At 46.8% G+C, this 19,419-nt stretch overlaps 2 protein-coding genes, 1 long non-coding RNA gene and 1 other non-coding gene across 33 annotated transcripts in view; 2 read left to right on the top strand and 2 right to left on the bottom strand.

The window, feature by feature from the left end:
* Positions 1-9,187, bottom strand: part of kcnt2b (potassium sodium-activated channel subfamily T member 2b) — a 49,044-nt gene extending 39,857 nt beyond the window's left edge. The window contains exon 1 of the mRNA XM_061847094.1: positions 9,084-9,187. Within this exon, the coding sequence (XP_061703078.1) occupies positions 9,084-9,172 (89 nt within the window). The 5' untranslated portion in view covers positions 9,173-9,187. The remainder of the gene's footprint in view (positions 1-9,083) is intronic.
* The window catches only part of LOC133514965 (uncharacterized), a 60,896-nt gene extending 41,620 nt beyond the window's left edge, over positions 1-19,276 (top strand). For 24 of the 30 annotated variants that reach the window (XR_009798922.1, XR_009798924.1, XR_009798907.1 and 21 more), the window contains 10 exons: positions 5,788-5,938; positions 9,802-9,942; positions 10,574-10,642; positions 10,878-10,941; positions 13,572-13,694; positions 13,795-13,978; positions 14,638-14,708; positions 16,794-17,049; positions 17,850-17,983; positions 19,137-19,276. This is a non-coding gene — a long non-coding RNA (uncharacterized LOC133514965). Of the gene's footprint in view, positions 1-5,787; positions 5,971-9,801; positions 9,943-10,573; positions 10,643-10,877; positions 10,942-13,272; positions 13,695-13,794; positions 13,979-14,637; positions 14,709-16,793; positions 17,050-17,849; positions 17,984-19,136 lie in introns of all 30 variants that reach the window. The other 6 variants (XR_009798920.1, XR_009798929.1, XR_009798913.1 and 3 more) reach the window with 6 other exon arrangements.
* trnat-ggu (transfer RNA threonine (anticodon GGU)) lies at positions 6,473-6,545 on the top strand. Its single transcript has one exon. It is a non-coding gene; the product is annotated as a tRNA-Thr (tRNA).
* qtrt1 (queuine tRNA-ribosyltransferase 1) lies at positions 13,820-19,417 on the bottom strand. The gene is made up of 9 exons (XM_061847109.1): positions 19,122-19,417; positions 18,554-18,622; positions 18,328-18,466; positions 17,755-17,949; positions 17,119-17,257; positions 16,956-17,031; positions 16,785-16,894; positions 15,596-15,680; positions 13,820-13,972 (listed from the first exon to the last, which is right to left on the bottom strand). The coding sequence occupies exons 1-9, from the start codon at positions 19,401-19,403 to the stop codon at positions 13,820-13,822; spliced, it is 1,248 nt and encodes a 415-aa protein (XP_061703093.1). The 5' UTR covers positions 19,404-19,417.
* Between the last annotated feature and the right edge of the window lie 2 nt (positions 19,418-19,419).

Below are 19,419 nucleotides of genomic sequence, written 5' to 3'. Positions count from 1 at the left end.
GTGGGTGTTAGAGAGGAAGATGCACGAGATAGGCTTAGATGGAAAAAGATGACACGCTGTGGCGACCCCTAACGGGACAAGCCGAAAAGAAACGAAGAAGAATGCATAAGACATTTTTGAATGCAATTGTACAATTAATCAGTCATTTAATCTGTCATCAATTATAAAAGAAAGCAACTTGCTATCCACTACAGTCGCGAAATGAAACATGAGAATTGCCGCCACGGTCAGGAAACGCTCCCTAACCCCAAAAGTAGCCTCACTAAGACTTCCGACTCAACTCCTGTCAGAACACATCGAGCGCTGTGCACCTTTGCCAATATCAATTAGGCTTTATTTTTAATTGACCCGAGGGGACGGGCGCGATGTCAGCGCGGCGGTCTTATTGGGCATCGTCGCTCCCCATCGACCGTGTGCACTTCATTCCCGTGACACGTCGTTCTGCCTTTCCCAGCCTCGAAATGAAGGGCGACTACACCCCTCCGTCCTCCATGTCAGTGTTACCGCTTTTGCAAAGTGACGCCTCTCATCACGCGCTCCGGCGGTTTGGTAACAGAGACGGGCTACGTTTCCAATGTTTGGTCTCATTCGCTAAATATCCAGAGGCACACGCGTACTCTCAAGCCGGCGCCATCGATATTGACGGGGGTGTGGGCTTGGCGGGGGGGGGGGGGGGGGGGTGAGTAGACAGAGATCAAATCTGAGCAGATACCAAACCGACAGTTTGATAGGACATTGTTTTGAGGACAAAAGGCGTGTTGGTAATTCCGGAGCGCTCCCGCTGGGGCCGACTGTGGTGCAGCAATACATCTGAAATGTTTTATTTGGTGTAGGGTTCTGCCTGGTGGTTGTTTGTGTTTTTGGGCATGCTAAAAAAAAAAAAAAAAAAAAAGTCTGATGAGAAATATGGTTGGTTGAGAAAAGGCAGACAAATGAGCTCTTAGAGAATTGTAGAAATGTCCCGGGGGCGGGGATCCGAGTACAGGTCCAACGCGGCCCACCGCAGCATTTAATCTTAAAACAAATAAAACCTCAGAACAAGTGTTCTGAAAAAACAAAACAAAAACAAAAAAAAAAAAACAGTGCGTATGCCCACAACTCATCACCGCGAGTTCTAATGAAGCACTTCGTAAGCATTATGTATTTTGTCCTTCGGGGCTCACTGTACAGTTCCTTGGGTAAACCCAAACAAATCTGCATGAAATATACGAGCTCATCTCATTTCCATTTTACAACTTCCGACGTCGTCGCTCCTCTGTTTACGTGCTCGCGACACCCCCCCCCCCCCCGAGACGTTTATTCCTCCATGACGTCATTGCATGGGCGGCACGTCTACTAACGATGGGATGATGTAATTGCCGCGTGTCAAAATTAGCCGACTGCATGTCTTAATTATTACTATCAATACAAATGTCCACGTTATGCTCCATATTTCAAGTGGGACTAAAATGAAGTCAGATATAATCAATCCTGGTAGTCTTCATAACTTTACGGATGCAAAAACAATCGGGATGAGGGACAAAGTTAAATAAGATGTCGCACAATAATTTGCTGGTGAACTTCTTCATGTTTTCCTTTCGGCTTGTCCCATAAGGGCTCGCCACAGCGTGTCATTTTTTTTTCCATCTAAACCCATTTTATGCATCTTCCTCTCTAACACCCACAGTCTTCATTTCCTCCCTCACAACACCCATTAACCTTTTCTTTGGTTTTCCTCTTGCTCTCTCTTCCCTGGTAGCTCCATCCTTACCACCCTCCTACCAATTTCTTCACTCTCTCGCCTCTGGACACGTCCAAACCATCGAAGTCTTTCTCAAACCTTGTCTCCAAAACATCCAACTTTGGCTGTCCCTCTAATGGGCTCATTTCTAATCCTATCCAACCTGCTCACTCCTAGCGAGAAACTCAACATCTCCATTTCTGCTACCTCCAGTCCTGCTTCCTGTTGTCTCTTCAGTGCCACCGTCTCTAATCCGTCCATCCTGGCCGGCCTCACCACTGTTTTATAGACTTTGCCCTTCATCCTAGCGGAGAGTCTTCTGTCACATAGAACACCAGACACCTTCCGCCAACTTTTCTCCATGGAGCTTCACTCTTCCCCCACCTTCCCTCTCATTCATGCACATATCCTCTGCTTTACTTTGGCTAATCTTCATTCCTCTCCTTTCCGGTGCATGCCTCCATCTTTCTAATTGTTCCTCCGCCTGCTCCCTGCTTTCACTGCAGATCACAATACCATCTGCGAACATCATGGTCTAAGGGGAATCCAGTCAAACCTCAGCTGTCAGCCTATCCATTACTACCACAAACAGGAAGGTGCTCAGAGCGGATCCCTGATGCAATCCCACCTCTACCTTACCTACCTACCTTCTGACACACCTACGGCACATCTCACAGTTTTTTCTCCTGTCCTCATAAATGTCCTGTACTATTGTAACATATTTCTCCGCCACACCAGACTTGCGCATGCAGTACCACAGTTTCCTCTCTTTGTACTGCGTCATAGGCTTTCTCTAGGTCTACAAAGACACAATGTAGCTCCTTCTGACCTTCTCTGTACTTTTTCACGAGCATCCTCAAGGTAAATAATGCATCTGTGGTACTCCTTCTAGGCATGAAACCATACTGTTGCTCGCAGATACTGACTTCTGTGCTGAGTCTAGCCTCCTCTACTCTAGCCCATAACTTCATTATGTGGCTCATCTTTATTCCTGTAGTTTCCACAATTCTGAACATCGCCTTTGTTCTTAACTAGCACACTATTCCTCCATTCTTCTGGCATCTTCTCTCCCGCTAGTATTCTGTTGAATAAGTTGGTCAAAAACTCTGCAGCCACCTCTCCAAATTGCTTCCATACCTCCTCTGGTATGTCATCAGGACCAACTGTCTTTCCATTTTTCACGTCACTAGCTTCATTAAAAAAAAAAAAAAATGTCATCACTCTGCCGCAACTGCCTTTAATGTCTAGTCATCTGGCAGCCTCTCAAAAAAAGACACCCACTGACTCACTGCCAGAGAATATATAAATAGAGTCCATTTGATTAAAGCGCTGGCTTTAAAATAAACAAAAGAAACACCCGTCATCTTCGGTGTGGACGCCCCAAAAACATCGATTCGCCAAAGTGATTATTCAAATTGGCAGGATCCTCGCAAGAAACTCACATTCAAACATCAACAAGGCTTCTTTCTCTCATCCCGCAACAAAATCTTTTTTTTTTTGCCAACTGGCTAATAAAAGCAGCCAGTCCGCCACCGTTTTTGCAGCCTTTTTTTTTTCCTGACTGATCTCGCAAAATCAGTGTTAATGAATCACACGGGTGGCAAAAAGTCTTTAACGACTCAAAATAAAACTTCGTAACCCCAAATAAAATGTTTTCACTCATCTATAAACGCAGCAAAGTAAATCAACGGAATTACTCTGGCTCTTGTTCCTGTCCGCGTCACCTTTTCGCATCGTCCGCACACTTAAAAAAAATTTGGGTGGAATTAGGTGGGATTTATGGGAAGAATAATGATCTGCGGTTGGCCGGCGACCAGCCCAGCGTGCGCCCCCGCCTCTTCTTGCTCAGAATCGGAAGGGATGGGAGATCAGCTTAATGAGGATGAGCGATTCAGAAAATGGAGAGATGAATGGGGAAATAAAGGGAGTGAAGTGAATGTAAAGTGCAATACAAATAAAATGTATTATTATTAATCAGCCACAAAGTATGAAACACCCATCCATCCAGCTGTCTTCTTTGCCGCTTATCCTCACAAGGGCAATCGCAGGGCACCTTGAGACAAACAGCCGCACTCACAATCGCACCTAGGGGCAATTAACGTTGCATGTTTTTGGAGAAAACCCACGTAGGCACGGGGAGAACATGCAAACTCCACACAGGCGGGTCCGGGATCGAACCCGGAACCTCAGAATTTTGAGGTCAACGCTTTCCAGCCGGACAACCGTGCCGACAGTATGAAACACATTTATTTTTTATCACAACTCTTTATTTTATATAAAGCATTAACACCCGTAAAACAATGTCCTGTTTGAATGTTAAAAGTAAACCATAAAAAAAAAATGTAGAAAATACACCGGAGAGCCGTGACCCGCTGTCCGCACAATCGTTGGCAAGAGGGGCCTTAGAAATTCAATCATCAGGTTCCCCCCGCCCCACTCCCCTGCGTGCGAGCCATGAATTATGCACCATGTCTGATGTCCTTTGCGAGCAAAATTGTCTCACCTGAGCGCCTTCAGGAGGTTACAGGAAAGCTCTCGAATAACGGAAAAAAAACCAGCCGACAACACTTGAATCGGACGTCGAGGAATCGGCGGGTTCAAGGGGTTAAGCGTGAGAACCCGTTCATGTGCCAAGGTTGCGGTCGCACCGCGTGGTCCTTTGAGGCTCCAATGACTTTGCTCTTCTTCTTCTTCAAGATAAAAGCTGGCCCACCATTAATGCAGCGTGGCAGCAAAATGCCGTGTGATCCGCCGGTAATTAAGCCCTCTGTCGCTATCAATCTCAGCCCGGCCCGGCTTTCGAATCTGGCCACTTTATTGCAGCTAATGATCCCCTGGCATGGAGATCAGCATCTTACTGTCACCCCCCCCCCCCACACACACACCCCCCCTCGCTTCTCTGTGAAAGCTTTTGGGTGATTACAAATATGCGCACACTCGCTCGGATCGGAATCTCTGTGAAGCATTAATAAAAAGTCTGCATGTCATTTACATAACACAAATAGTAGCCAGCAGGCTTTTATTTTCTCAACCACACACGAGGGGAGGCGTTTTAGCAATAATATTAAACATTGATGCCGGGATACAGTGTTGTGGAGATTTTCATTTTCTGAGCCGCTCATCCTCACGAGGGCTGCGGGAGTTGTGGAGACTACTTTGGAAATTTAGTTGGTGACAATTACCAGCTACCCTGTTACTTTTTCCATTACTCTCTCAAACTAATGTAACTAATTACATTTTGCTTATATTTTGATCACGTTGCTTGATTTCAAATGAATGCATCAACAGGATCCATGAATGTTTACTCTAAAAAAAGTGTATTTAAAAAGTCATTTACATGAATAATGAGATGATAAAACATGATGAAATGAATTGGTTTGAGATAAGAGCTGGATGGTGGCAGTAAAAGTCATCTTGGCCTCACGATAAGCAGCAGTTTGACCAAAAGTGAACAATTTATCCCCCAAAAAAGGCTTCAGGGTGTTTAATGCCACTTCCAGGTTGGGTTTACTGCAAAACTAATAAGAAAATACATGAATCAAATTTCACCTGTTTTTGAAAACAGCCAGACAATGTTCCTTAAGAATGCCACGGTAGCTTGATGTTAACAGATTTATGAAAAATAAAATTGGTGTGCCCGCAGTTAACATCAATAGTCGCAATTTTAGAACCCTTGAACCAGCTGATATTTGAACACAAATGGTGGAGAAACACGTGTAGCCAGATAATACAACAATACTCGCAGGTATGGTCTTTATCCTTTACAATGAAAAATATTACTACAGTGAGGTGAAATTAGCTCTCATCCTTTTTTTGAGGGGGGTTGTCACAAATCCCCTTACCCCTTTGAAATTATGACAAAAAAACGACATTCCTGTCAAAAAAGTGCATTTTCAACACACCATCAACAACAGATATCCGCCGTGTTTGCAGTGTTGCTCGAAAAGAGTCCAATTCACTTGAAGTGCTGAACTTTCCCACTGAATCCCCCTGTGATCATCCGGCAAACACAGCCTGCATACTTTTAAGAGCTCGCCCTCATTCCCTTGATCTTACTGTGTTTGCAGGGTATTGCAGCAACATCTGCGAGGTCAACACACACACACTTCTCGAAAGTGTCTCGAACTCTCCCCTTTGTTGCCGTTCCCTGGAGAAATGTTTCAAGTGAGGTGGTCACACAAACTGCCGAGCTCCGGTGTCAAAGCCCCGTGGAATCAGGTGACAGAGGCCACGCCACACTTCTGCACTCAGTAAGAAACTTCAGACGAATTACTCGCATTTTAAAGATGACTGGTCGTGGCGAGTGAGCAAACCAGAGCGAGCGCACTAAACGCGGCACGTCTAGCCCATTTTGTAATGTTTGTAAACGTTGATGAGAATCAGCACCTCCAAATCGGAGACCGTGGTCCTCAGTCGGAAAAGGGTGGAGTGCCCTCTCCAGGTCGGGGATGAGATCCTTCCCCAAGTGGAAGAGTTCAAGTGTCTTGGGGTCTTGTTCACGAGTGAGGGAAGAATGGATCAGGGGATTGACAGACGGATCGGAGCAGCGTTTGCAGTGATGCGGACTTTGTATCTGTCCCTTGTGGTAAAAAGGAAGCTAAGTCGAAGGGTGAAGCTTTCAATTTACCAGTTGATCTACGTTCCTAACCTCACCTATGGGCACGAGCTGTGGTTTCGTGACCGAAAGAACAAGATCCCGGATACAAGTGGCCGAAATGATTTTCCTCCCTTAGAGAACGGGTGAGAAGAGGAGGCCCCGTAGCTCAGTGGTTAGAGCACTGGTTTGGTAAACCAGAGGTTGTGGGTTCGTATCCCACTGGGGCCTCCACTCCCTGAGAAGGGTTGTGGCAGGAAGGGCATCCGGCGTAAAAATTGTGCCAAACATATAAATGCGTTCATCTGAGATGACACGCTGTGGCGACCCCGAAAGGGACAAGCCAAAAGAAACACACACAGAGAACGGGTGAGAAGCTCGGTCATCTGAGACGGGTTCAGTGTCAAGCCGCTACTTTGCCGCAATGAGAGGAGCCAGATGAGGTGGCTGGGGCATCTGATTCGGATGCCTCCCGGACTCCTCCCTGGTGAGGTGTTCCCGGCATGTCCTACCGAAAAAAAAAAAAAAACCCGAGGACGACCCAGGACACGCTGGAGAGACTATGTCACTCGGCTGGCTTGGGAGCTGGAAGAAGTGGCTGGGGAAAGGGAAGTCTGGGTATCCCTGCTGAAGCTACTTCCCCCGCGATCTGACCCGGACAAGCGGTAGATAATGGATGGGTGGATGGAAACATTAGGTGCCACGATACTTGGAAAATCAAGTGGCTGTTGTGAAAGGTTGTACAGAGGTCTCTCGGTTTATTGGAAAGTATATAGGTAGGTAAGTAGATGGGCAAGTAAGTAAGCAGTACGGTAAGTGGGTAGGAAGATAGCTGTATTAATTATGGTTTGGTAAGTAGATGGGTAGATTGGTACTGTAAGTAGGTTGATAGATGAACAGGTAGATCAGTGGATATCGCCAATGAGTGCATAGAAAAGTTAGGTCGCCAGTTGACTAGATAGTTTGGTAGATACAGTACGTAGGTAGGAGGAATGGTACAGTTGATGGATTTCTTGATGGATAAATAGCCAGATCGGCAGTTACAGTAGATCGGTGGGTGCATAAATAGATTATTTAGCTAGGTGGATTTGTCAATATGGTAAATTGTTTGATAGCTAGCTATTTTAGATGAAATAGTAGCTAAGTGTGTCGGTACGTAGCTAGCTCACTAGATGGTTTGGTAGCTAGAGTCCGTAGGTAGATTAATATTGTAGGTAGCTAGCCTTTGAATAGATTGGTAGCTCCAGTAGATAGGCATGTAGATAGATTGGTAGGTAGCTAGGGGGATCACTAGCTACAGCAGGTACATAGATTGGTACTGTAAGTAGGTTGATAGAGGAACAGCTAGATCGGTAGATATCGCTAATGAGTACGTAGAAAAGGTAGGTAGCTAGATGACTAGATAGTTTGGTAGATACAGTATGTAGGTTGGATTGGTACAGTTGATAGATTTCTTTCCTGGATAAATAGCTAGGTCGGCAGTAACAGTAGGGAGGTGGGTCCATAAATAGATTGGTAGTTAGCTTGGTGGATTAGTCAATATGGTAGGTAAGTAGTTTGACGGACAGCTCGCTCAGTAGAAATAGTTGCTAGATGTGTCGGTACGTAGCTACCTCACTAGATCGTTTGGTAGCTAGAGTACGGAAGGTAGGTAGATTAGTATTGTAGGTAGCTAGCTTGGTGAGTAGATTGGTAGCTCCAGTAGATAGGTATGTAGCTAGGGGCATTACTAGCTACAGCAGGTACATAGGCAGGTATGTAGATGGATCGACAAATGGACTGTGTGATATGGTAGGTAGGTAGATAAAAAGATTTGATGTGCTGATATGATTTGTACAAATAGGGCCTCCTCTCACTAACATCTGCTTCCACTAAAAGCCTGGCACCGACTGCAGTTAAGTTTGCCTTTCCAAGATGGCGTCCACGCAAACACGCAACGCGATAAACGTGGAAATTATCAGCGCGAGCCGACGCGAGCAGATGGCAGGAGCTGACGTTTATGCGCGGCGGTGCTAAAGGTTAAAGTGTTTCCGTCGCCTCCTGTCGTTGATTGCGGGATTGTTGGGACATATTTGCATCGCCGCGGCGGGGTCAATCCGTCGCAACGTTTGTGTCATTTGGAGGGGATAAAACAAAACAAAACAGCCACCCGTGCCCTGACAATCGAGCGGGTGATCCTGGGTCTGCGCATGAAATGGAGCCGTAAGCTTTTTCACGAGAGGTCCTCACGAAAAATCCACATTAAGCAGCATATTAGCAGGTCCAACGTGGTCGCCTGCAAATGGAGTGTAAGCAAAGGTTAATTGCCAGTTACTGGGGGGGGGGGGGGGGGGGGGCACTTGAAATTGCCTGTCCAAGGTGGCAGATGGTCCGCTCCAGATGAAGCTCAGCCATCGTGACAGCGGGAGGCATTGGAAGAAGGCGACAAGGTGCATGCAACTCTTTCTAGTGCAGAATCCATCCCTCGCTTTTGATTAATTGATTTCTACCGCACAAGCATGCGCGTGCATCAAAAAAAAAAAAAAAAGATGAAGTTCGTTAAGTTGTCTTTTTGGCGTGGTTTTAGTGACTCGTGCACGCTCGTGTATTGCGAAACAAGTGAACCTGTTGCGGGCGACACAAGACCAGAACTGCACGGAAAGGATGCTGCCACTTTTTTTTCCCCTCACTTAAAATTGCGCAAAAAAAAAAAAAAAACAACAAAAAAACAAAGATGCGCTGCGCCTCGCGTGCGTAAAAAGACGCAGCTCCGTCGGCAGCACGCCTTACCTGTCGTCGGTCTGCCAGTCCCCGAGCAACAGGTCTCGGAAGCGGTACCGCGGGGGCAGCGGGAGCACCTCCTTCTCCAGTTCCACCATCCTGCTTCCTCCTCGGAGCCGCGCCGAGAGAGCGCCGCAGAACCGCCCCAAAAGCCTCCGCTGCTCTCCGTCCTTACAACAGCATCGCCGTCGCCGACATGCTGCCCCCTAATTACAATCGGGCCGGGCTTGCCCCCCGCGCTGAGGAGGCAACAGGTTGCGGCTGAGATCCACTTTGGCGGCCGGAGAGCAGCAACTGGTTGCGTGCGCGGCTCCTCCGCAGCATCCTCCCCGCATGGACGCGCTCGCTGCGAGTGTGTGACCAGCCACTGGGGATGAGCGATGCCGCCGCCGCCGCTCGGGTGCGCGTGTGTGGAGGTGTGTGCGACCGGCCGGGGCCACAATATTAGGAACCCCTGCGCATTCTAATCACATCCCAGAACGGGAGCTGAACAAACAGTTCCGCCTCTACAGAGGTGACAGCGCCCGCGGTGGGATTGCTTTTTGATGACTTATATTATAGTTTGCACATTTGCACGAACCATTCACTCCATTAGGTCCACTCGCATCATTCAATTAGCGTAGAAATTCCCCTTTTTGCAAAAAAAAAAAAAAAAAAATTGATCTGTAGATGACAACAAAATATCTCATTGGTTAAAAAGGTTTTCTCATGGTTTCTGCACTTGTAGGCAATTGCAGCGGACTTTCGGGGCGAGAGGCGTGGTCTGTGGGAGGAAACCGGAGTGCCCGGAGAAAACCCACGCAGGCACGGGAAGGACATGCTAACACCACAAAGGCGAGGCCGGGCCCGATCCCGGGTCCTCAGAACGGTGAGGCCAACGCTTTGCCAGCTGATCCATCCCCCCCACCCCCTTTTTTTTGTCATATTTGTTAAATTATGACTTGACATCAGTAGTACATGATGAATATGATCTGTGAAAAAAAGTCAAACGACAAATGCAATTTAATGCATTTAACTTGCTGTTCCAAGCGTCTAATTTAAAAAATATCTCAATTCTTGGGCATAAGAAATGAAGTGTCTCTAATGTTTTGTCCTCATCGTGTTCAACAAGCGAAAAATGATAACCCCAATTAACTCCCAGAGCTAACGACAATGCACACTACCGCATTTTTAACAGCTAAACTTTATTGTGATATTGATGCTTTTGATCACCCAATTGAAACTTTACCTTTATAGAGACAATATTTAATACAGCCAGATGTACTCAAAGCCATTTCTAATACTATGACCCCTGCGACGATTTTATTTATTTTTTTGCAAGAGTACTAAATGGGGTGGCGCGGTAGACCGTTTTGCCTCGCAATTCTTAGGATGGGATAGGATTCTCCTGGTCTTGTTTGTTTATGCCATAATCACCGAGCATTTACACAGGGGTGTGCAGACTTTTGTCTCCTGCTTTCCATCCATATGATATTACTCTTTTTCCTTCTCCCTAATAGACAAAAATCCAACACTGAAGACTTCCAAACGTTGGAACTTTCTTTCCGAAACATCTGCACACTTGATGGGTGAGTCTGACAAGTGCGACTACATTATAAGGGTGTGCGCACTTCCGCAAGAATCCCCCCTCGCCCAATATCGAGTACTACAGGTCATAGGTGACATTAACAGTGGGTGTTTATTTTAAGATGTACCTATATCCATTTTTTTAAATCTCAGAAATATCTGGCATTGAGACAGGGGGTGTGTAGACTTTTTCTACCCATTGCATGTAATCTTCCTCATTCCTCCTCCTCACAACAGAAGACAAAGTATCAGACATCCGATCCTTGAATGCTGTTTTTCAAACCCGTCGCGCACCTGATGGGTGAGTTATGTTTTTTCCTTTTCTTTAAGACTTAACGTATTCGGCAATAAAATAAATGAAAAAGAGTAAAAATAAAAATAGGTGGAACGGTAGAGCAACTGGTTAGTGTGTTGGCCTCACAGTTCTGAGGTCCGGGGTTCAATCCCGGCCCTGCCTGTGTGGAGTTTGCATGTTCTCCGCTTGCCTGCGTGGGTTTTCTCCGGGCACTCTGGTTTCCTCGCACATTCCGAAAAGCCGCAACATTAATTGGACACTCTAAATTGCCTGTAGGTGTGATTGTGAGTGCGACTGTTGTTTGTCTTTATGTGCCCTGCGATTGGCTGGCAACCAGTTCTGGTTGTACCCCGCCTCCTGCCCGTTGACAGCTGTGATAGGCTCCGGCACTCTCCGTGACCCTCGTGAGGATAAGCGGCAAAGAAAATGCATGGATGGTTATTCCCTCTAGGCGTGACTGTGAGCGGGAATGGTTGTCCGTATCCGTGTGCCCTGCGATTGGCTGCCAACCTGTTCGGGGTGTACCCCGCCTCCTGCCTGATGGCAGCTGGGATTGGCTCCAGCACTCCGGTGACCTCCGTGAGGATAAGCAGCTCAGAAATTGGATGTACGGGTAATGTATTAAACGCCGCGGCTGGCGTGTTTTTTAAATAGAATTCGACATGTCCGTCACTCAAGCTTCATGAGAAGAACAACAATGTTCCGAATAAGGCGCCGAGCAGCCACGTTCGCCCTTCAAGTGTCCTTCACATCTACCTGCCACTCACTTGTGGGTGCACTCGAAAGTTCTGCGCTGCTCTTTAATGAGCACGTTTGCCATGTCGCTTCACTGACACCCCCCCCCCACCCGCGTGTTTGACAACACATCCGATTAACGTGGGGGGCGGGGGGGGGGAAAAAGACTCTTTTTTTAAGGCCCGGTAACACGATTCTGCACGACTTGGCATCCAAGCCCCCCTCCCCAACCGCTGTCCTCGTTCTCTCTCTCTCTCTTCAGGCCTATTCTGAAATAAACAGCTAACGCGCCAGCTGTAAATATATAATCCTCCGATTAATTAAGATTTCATAATCGCAGAGGCGCAGGGAGGAGAGAATACGAGTAAGGCGGTAAAAAAAAAACAATACGGAAATGTGCTTTTAGTTTGTCGAGTCGCTTTTTCTTTGCCGCTTGGAGCATTGAACCGTCACTGCTTTGCTTGCTGGGAACTTTATTGGAAAGGGGTACGAGTGTGTTCTTGGTCACTAGTTGAGACAGTTCAGCGCACGAGCAGAACTAGGGCGCACTATAGAATGAGAATGTCTTACTCGTGTCGTTATTATCCACGACTGTGTGACATTTCTGCCTTTTTGGAAGTAGGGCAACATTTGCATACCAGGAGGACAACTTCATTACTGATGAAGCAAACTGGTCTAGTTCTCCGTTTTCTACTCGTACGACGAGTGAATCAGTAGATGCTAGTGCTAGTACAAATTCATGTCAGTATTAGTACTAGTAGCGGTCGTTAACAAGCGCAGTTTTGACGTTTTCATACTAACATGCTGAAAGTTGTCTTACTAGTGAGGACAAAGAGTTTAGTATAAATTAAATTCAAATGCATGGTAAGCCAATTTTGACATTTTAAACATATCTTGAATTGGAACCGTCGTAAATGAGATGCCTGGAGAGTCAAGTGGGTGTTAACCGGGCTCAACTTGAGCTCAGCTTTGTTGTAATGCTGCATTCCAGCGTTAGGGGGTGCCACAAATAGCAGCTAATAATTTTAAGAGGTTCAAAATCAGTGTGTGTACCGAGCTAATTGATCAGTGATCATTCACACACACTGCAAAGCAAATATATCAATGAGGACAAAGACAACAGCGGTACGTAAAAAAAAACATGATTAATCACCCCCAAGTGGGCGTTTTTTTAAAATCACCTATGAACAATTGATAGGGCAGCACGGTGGATCAGGTGGTAAAGCGTTGGCCTCACAGTTCTGAGGACCTGGGTTCAATCCTGGGCCCCGGCTGTGTGGAGTTTGCATGTTCTTCCCGTGCCTGCGTGGGTTTCCTCCGGGCACTCCGGTTTCCTCCCACATCCCAACAACATCCAATTAATATTGGACACTCTAAAATTACCACTCAGTGTGATTGTGAGTGCGGCTGTTTGTCTCGATGTGCCCTGCGATTGGCCGGCAACCAGTTCAGGGTGTACCTCACCTCCTGCCCGTTGACAGCTGGGATAGGCTCCGGCACTCCCCACGACCCTCTTGAGGATAAGTGGCAAAGAAAATGGATGGATGGATGGATGGACCAATTGCCATTGATTCCAATGTTTACTCGAGTACACTTTCGCAGTTTTTGCTGTGATTTTGCCCTCTGCTGGCCGCGTCGCATTCAATGTCCAGCGGAGGACCGAAACGCTCGCGCTGGGCATCTTCGTGCCGGCAGCGATGAATGACACGCCTTCTTTTAACATGTTCATCCGTGCAGCGAGCATGACAGGCGAGGCGAAAAACATTTCTTCTTTCAAGTGGGTGGGCCTCGCCACGTTACCATGGCAACACCACAAAAATTCAAACGCATCCCGCGAGATTGTTTGTGTGTTTGTGTGATTTTTTTTTTCTCTTTCTGAACCTCATTTAAACCTCATCCAGTGGCACATTACCATAATGTCTACTCCGAGGACAATTTGCCCAGACTGCAAGTTGTTGCCTCGCCACATAATAAGAGCTCCATCCTGTTGAACTAAAGCTGGCCCCACGCACCCACAAAACAGGGTAATGCAAATGTAAACAATGGACATAAAAAAAAAACAATCATCCTTTTATAAAAAAAAAAAAAGTGTGAAATCATTCACGGTTTGTCCTTGTGTTGCAGATATACGTGTAGCGCGTCTGTGGCGTCACTCCAACGCGACGTTGACGGAGGCCAGAGCGTCCACAGCCCAGCCGGGGTACGCGTCGCGGGACGGGAACATTCGGCGCATGAAGGCGCGGATGAAGTCCGGGAAGCGGCCTTCCACGATGCTCTGTCGCACGGAGCGCATTAGGCTGAGCTGCAGGTGAGAAAATCAAACACGTCACGTGAAATTGTGTTGGAGCAACGCGACAGAGAGCGCACGGAACCACAATGTCGCTCGGATGCACGCAGACGCTAGAAAACAGAATCATCGAGAGCCGTGTTTGTGTCATTTCACGTGAACTCGAGTTGAAATCTCTCATTCAGTTGAGCCCTCAAGACGAGCGTGAGATTACAAGGGGTCTTCGGTTTACAACGATCCCAACGTACGACCCTTCAGCAATGTTGATTTTATATCATTTGTAGCATTCAACTGTCAGTGCAAAAACAAGGTCATTACTGCTAACAATCTTAAAGTGCCACTGTCATGAAATGCTTGATTTTTTAGTATGTTATCAATGAAAAAACGGCAGCCGGTAGGGACGCATCTGCTTTTTCACCACACAATTTGATATTGACGTATTTGGCTTTTTGTCACTACCGCCATCAAAATCCTCTCGAGGGATTTGTTTTCGACAAGAAGCAGGAAGTGACGTACAGGGCAGTTGCGCACTCAAGCTGGATCAAATGTTTCTATTAGTTTTACCTGCGAGAAGGTAGCTCTTTTTTCCTTCATGTTAGACAAAATCCCGGCTCGTTGCATTGCTGGATATTGTTTTAACACTCAGGAGGATGAATTTACCCTTTATAAATTTCCAACAGACCCGGTTCATTGTGAAAAAATGGATTGCACGGTTGCAAAGGACGAGAGCTTCGTGGGTTCCACATGACAGGTAGGCGTGTATACCGCTAGTCAAAAAAAAAAAATAGTTTGGGGGGGGGAACCACGTAATCCGTCTCTCATAACGTACTTATGACAGGGGTGCTAAATGTGCCGATGTGCGCGTCGGACAGCTTCCGCGTCAGGCTCGTCGGCAAAGGCTTCTGCGTCGGCCCCGATGCGGAGGTGGTTTGGGTGCGGCGTCGTCGTTGCTCGCGGGCGCCGTTGTTTTTATCACCGCCGTGCGGAGGTGGATCGGGCTCGGAGGTAGTTTGGCTGCGATCCGCATATCATCTAAATATGGCTCGAAACGATAGGCTAATATTGCCCCGGTCACTTCACTCGGTTGTTAGATGTTCTCTTCTTCAAAAAGAGCTTCCGTGTCTGAAGGGGCGTGTTCGTCTCCCGTAGTAGGGGCCACAGCGTATTTTGCAATGGCGAATGTCCCAATGTGACATCACGGACAGAAGATGCAGCCAATATGGCGACCACTTGGATGTCGAATAAGACTTCCGCAACTTTGCGCGTGGATGACGCGCTCTCCGCTCATATTTATTTTTGCGTATAGACATTGAAGTGAATAATTTTGTATTTTTCATTACAATATTTATTTTTGAATGTTTATAGGGATGACACTTGGGCTTTAATGACAGTGTTACTTTTTTTTTTGGTATAGATTTTGAAGTAAATGTAAAAAAAAAAAAAAAGAAAAAGCAAAACACATCCAGTATGAGTTCTTTGACATGCATAAACTGAGATCTTGCCCGACTCGCTGACGACACACAAGTTTTTGTGTAACTTTAGAGGTCTATTTTTGGTGAAACCATATGACTTTTTTTTTTTTCCTTGCTGTGTGTTGTCTGCTATTAAATGCTGAAGATACTCGGTTGCCATAGTTACCTGGTAGGCGATGTTGTGGACTGTAACGTGATGCATGGCTGCCGTGTCGCTCTTAAATAGAGCGTGCAGGTACGCCCGGCTGTGTCTGAAACAGAACACACGTTTTTGAATGTGTATATATTTGATCGCGACCGGGAACCATTTCAATGTCCGTAAAGTCCTCAGGGGAACCATATTTCATTTAACTTTAATGCAACACCGCGGTTTATAAATCACTTTCTCTGAGGTTTGTTTTTAAAAGTACACAGCACACCGTATACACTCTGAAAAAAGTCCTGGTGAATTTATGCAAATGGCTTATCTATTACACTTTTGTATACGTATTTGATAAGATCCGATACAAGCTCTGTATCAAAAAAATCTGCATATGCAAAGATAATCACGCTTTGTTTATTATTGCGGTTCTGCCTCTCATACTGTGAGATATTTCTAATATGTTGGCACGGTCACTGGACAGCGTCGGTCAAATGTGAGGATTATTAGCTTTGGCGCGGCAAATATGTCGTCTTTTGCGTCGGAGCTTGCAGGTGTCCATCAAGGACGCTTTAGGTATTTGCATCAAGTGTTGGTACATTTTGAGGCCAAATATTCCATTTTTCATGCATTACATAAATGTATTCAATCGAACATTTAAAATGGGACTTTATTTTCTAAAGAGGTTGGGTCGGGGAGTAGGAGCAATGTTAAACTCGCCATTCGACAAAATATGTAAAAATATAACTAAATTCTACTTACAAAAGTGCCGAAATGTATGGAAGTAAATATGTGGTGCCAGGATTTGAATTTGAAATGTAAAGTGATCACATTTCCAGTAGTTTTCATTTCAGTGTAACTTTTCAATATTAACAATTCAAATGGCTACAATTCGCTGTCTGAAATTCACCGTCTGCGGCACCAGGCGGGGTTACTTCAGGTCAGACGCGAACAGCCAGCCAAGCCAGTTACGCTTTCTTAGTATGTGACGTCACGTGACTAAGAAAGCATAACTGCGATTGGCTGGCTGTTCGCTTTTGACCTGAACTCACCCTGCCTGGTGGCGCAGACGGTGAATTTCAGACAGCGAATTGTAGCAACTATTGAAAATGTGATCACTTTACATTTCAAATTCAAATCCTGTTTTCTGTGGCATTTCAAATACAAACCCCGGTGGCACGAATTTACTTCCCATCAAACCTAATCTCCAGCTGACCTTTTGCAGGTTGGACACTGGCATTCGGGGTCGATGGGCTGAAAGTCTTTGGCATACTGCTTGTGTTTCACCTGAAGGGATCCCCAGGGCACCAACGCTGAGCCAAATCTCTGAGGACCAACAAAATTTATTCCCTCAAAAGTCAAGTCACGTTGAAGGGAAGAGTCTTACCGCCGTCCGGGTGGGAAAGACGCAGTCGAACATGTCGCAACCCAAAGCGACGCACACCACCAAGTCCACGGCGTATCTGCGGCACAGATTGCAGGTCAGTTCGACTTTAAAGAGGAAGAAGAGTCTTTTTTTTGCGGGTGGGGGCCTCCCCGTACATACGTACCCCACACCCATGAGGTAACGAGGTTTTTCTCGAGGCAGATGGTCGGTGCTGAGCGTCACCATCCGCCAGAAGTCATCCTTCTCTTCCCCTCCGCTCAGGCCCCCGATGGCAAAGCCCGGAACGTCACGTTTAGTCATTTCTAAAAGTTGACGTTTACCCAGAAGCTTCTGTTAGGTCCACAATCGAATGAGATCCCACACAAAATGCTATCTTTATGGACGAAAAATGAATGCAACACCTTCCAACCCAATGCAATGTTACATCCATCCATCCATCCATCAATCCTTTTCCTCAGCTGCTTATCCTCACGAGGGTCACAGGGAGTGCTGGAGCCTATCCCAGCTGTCAACGGTTTGCCAGCCAATCGCAGGGCAGATAGAGACAGACAACAGCCACACTCACAAACACCCCGACGGGCAATTTAGAGTGTCCAATTAATGTTGCATGTTTTTGGGATGTGGGAGGGAAACCGGAGCACCCGGAGAAAACACACGCAGGCACGGGGAGAACATGCAAACTCCGCACAGGCGGGGTCGGGATCGAACCCGGGTCCTCAGAACTGTGAAGCCAACGCTTTACCAGCTGCACCGCATGGATTTAGGATTGTAGCTTAGCCAGAGAATAAGACAGGAGTACCGTCCAAACAGGTCTTGCGCAACCCGGCGTTCAGTCCGCCCTGGATGATGGCGAATAGGTTCTGTTTGTGCGGATTCTTGTTGGCGGCGATGCAGCGATCGAGCCAGCGAATGGACCGGCGCATAGCCTCCTCTACGCGCGGCCCCGTCACCGTGCTGCTCACCACGTCGTCCAGCTGCATCATGACGTCGGACCCTGCGGGGATCGCAAACAACACGGGAAATACTAAGTAAGTCCTCTCTCGCGGTGTTGGAGCAATTGTTGTCGTTTCGGTCTTAATTTGTGGATTTGAAAACACAGAAAAAAGTGGACCAGTCCATCATTTTACTGAGCAACATAAGCTGTTTGGCGGGTAGTGAGCATATTATAGCCAGAGAAGGCGAGAGTAAAATCCATTTTTAGTCAAAACTGCAAAACATTTCAACCCTTTTCCGAATGTGCCTGGCTGACGACAACAAGGGCCAGACACTCTCGCCGGTCGCTGTAGCGCTGCTGTCAGTGTCAGCCACGGTGAATGCCAGTGACGCTTTTCACCATGAAAACGTGGGGAGTACTAAAGGGGGAATCACTGACCCAGACTGTTCTGTATGGCGATGGACTTTTCCGGACTGAGGAGGATGGTTTCGCCGTCGTAGGGGGACTTGAACGTCACCCCTTCCTCTGTTACCTCCGAGAGTTCAACCAGAGACACCATCTGGAAGCCGCCACTGTCCTTCAAACAAAACAAATAGAAAAGAAAAATGCAGTCGTATTTCAAATGTGGTCTCTTCCTGCAATTGGCACTTGGGCATGTCATTACCGTCAACAGATTCCTTTTCCAGTTCATGAATCCATGCAAACCGTTGGCCTTTTCAATCAAATCAGGCCCCTTTAGAAGCAGAAGAAAGCACAAGTGATGAGCCGGTACACCCAACAACATGCTGGGGTCTTATATACACGGGGTACGTGGTTGTTTCAAACTCCCACGCTTTTCCCCATTTGAGGGTTCAATACCCACACTTTAAAGGACATTTTGCTCGGAAAAATTAAACCGTTTTGCACAACTTCACTCGCCTCTGCGCGTGTGAATGCTGTTACAATGTAATTGTATGAATCAAAGAATAGAATTACAAATTATCTCATCCGTATGACACTCACAAAACCTTTGGGCAGTGATTTCCAGCCAGTGTCCACTTAATTTCGAATTATTCCGTTTTTGTACCCTTCAAAATATTTTTTTTTTTCACGTTTTTATCCCAGAGACATAACCGGACAATTTTTGGGACATTTTCATTCAATGTAAAATATGTGCCTTCGCTCTGTCAAGAAATTGTAAACACTGCCCAAGGAGGCATTTTGAAATTTTGCATTTTGTGGTGATTCCGTACCGGTCTCATCCCCAGGTGGTACGTGTTCCCGAGACATATCTGACATCCCAGCGCGTCCAGTTGATCGGCGGTGATTCCCTTCATGGTGCCCTGGGTGCCGACCGGCATGAAAACCGGCGTGCTGACGGAGCCGTGCGGCAGCTCCAGGTCGCACACCCTCGCCTTTGTCACCGGGCACTCCGCGATGATGCGTAACGCGAGCGGAGACGCGACGGCGAGCGCTTTCTTAAAAGACATGTTCGTGCTCAGCTGTGTTTCCACACGAGCACAGGGGGCGGCCATGTTGGTGAGGGCCACA

This window comes from Syngnathoides biaculeatus, chromosome 16 (genome assembly GCF_019802595.1).
Source record: "Syngnathoides biaculeatus isolate LvHL_M chromosome 16, ASM1980259v1, whole genome shotgun sequence".
Lineage (NCBI taxonomy): Eukaryota > Metazoa > Chordata > Actinopteri > Syngnathiformes > Syngnathidae > Syngnathoides > Syngnathoides biaculeatus.
This window is presented reverse-complemented; position numbering and strand designations above follow the sequence as displayed.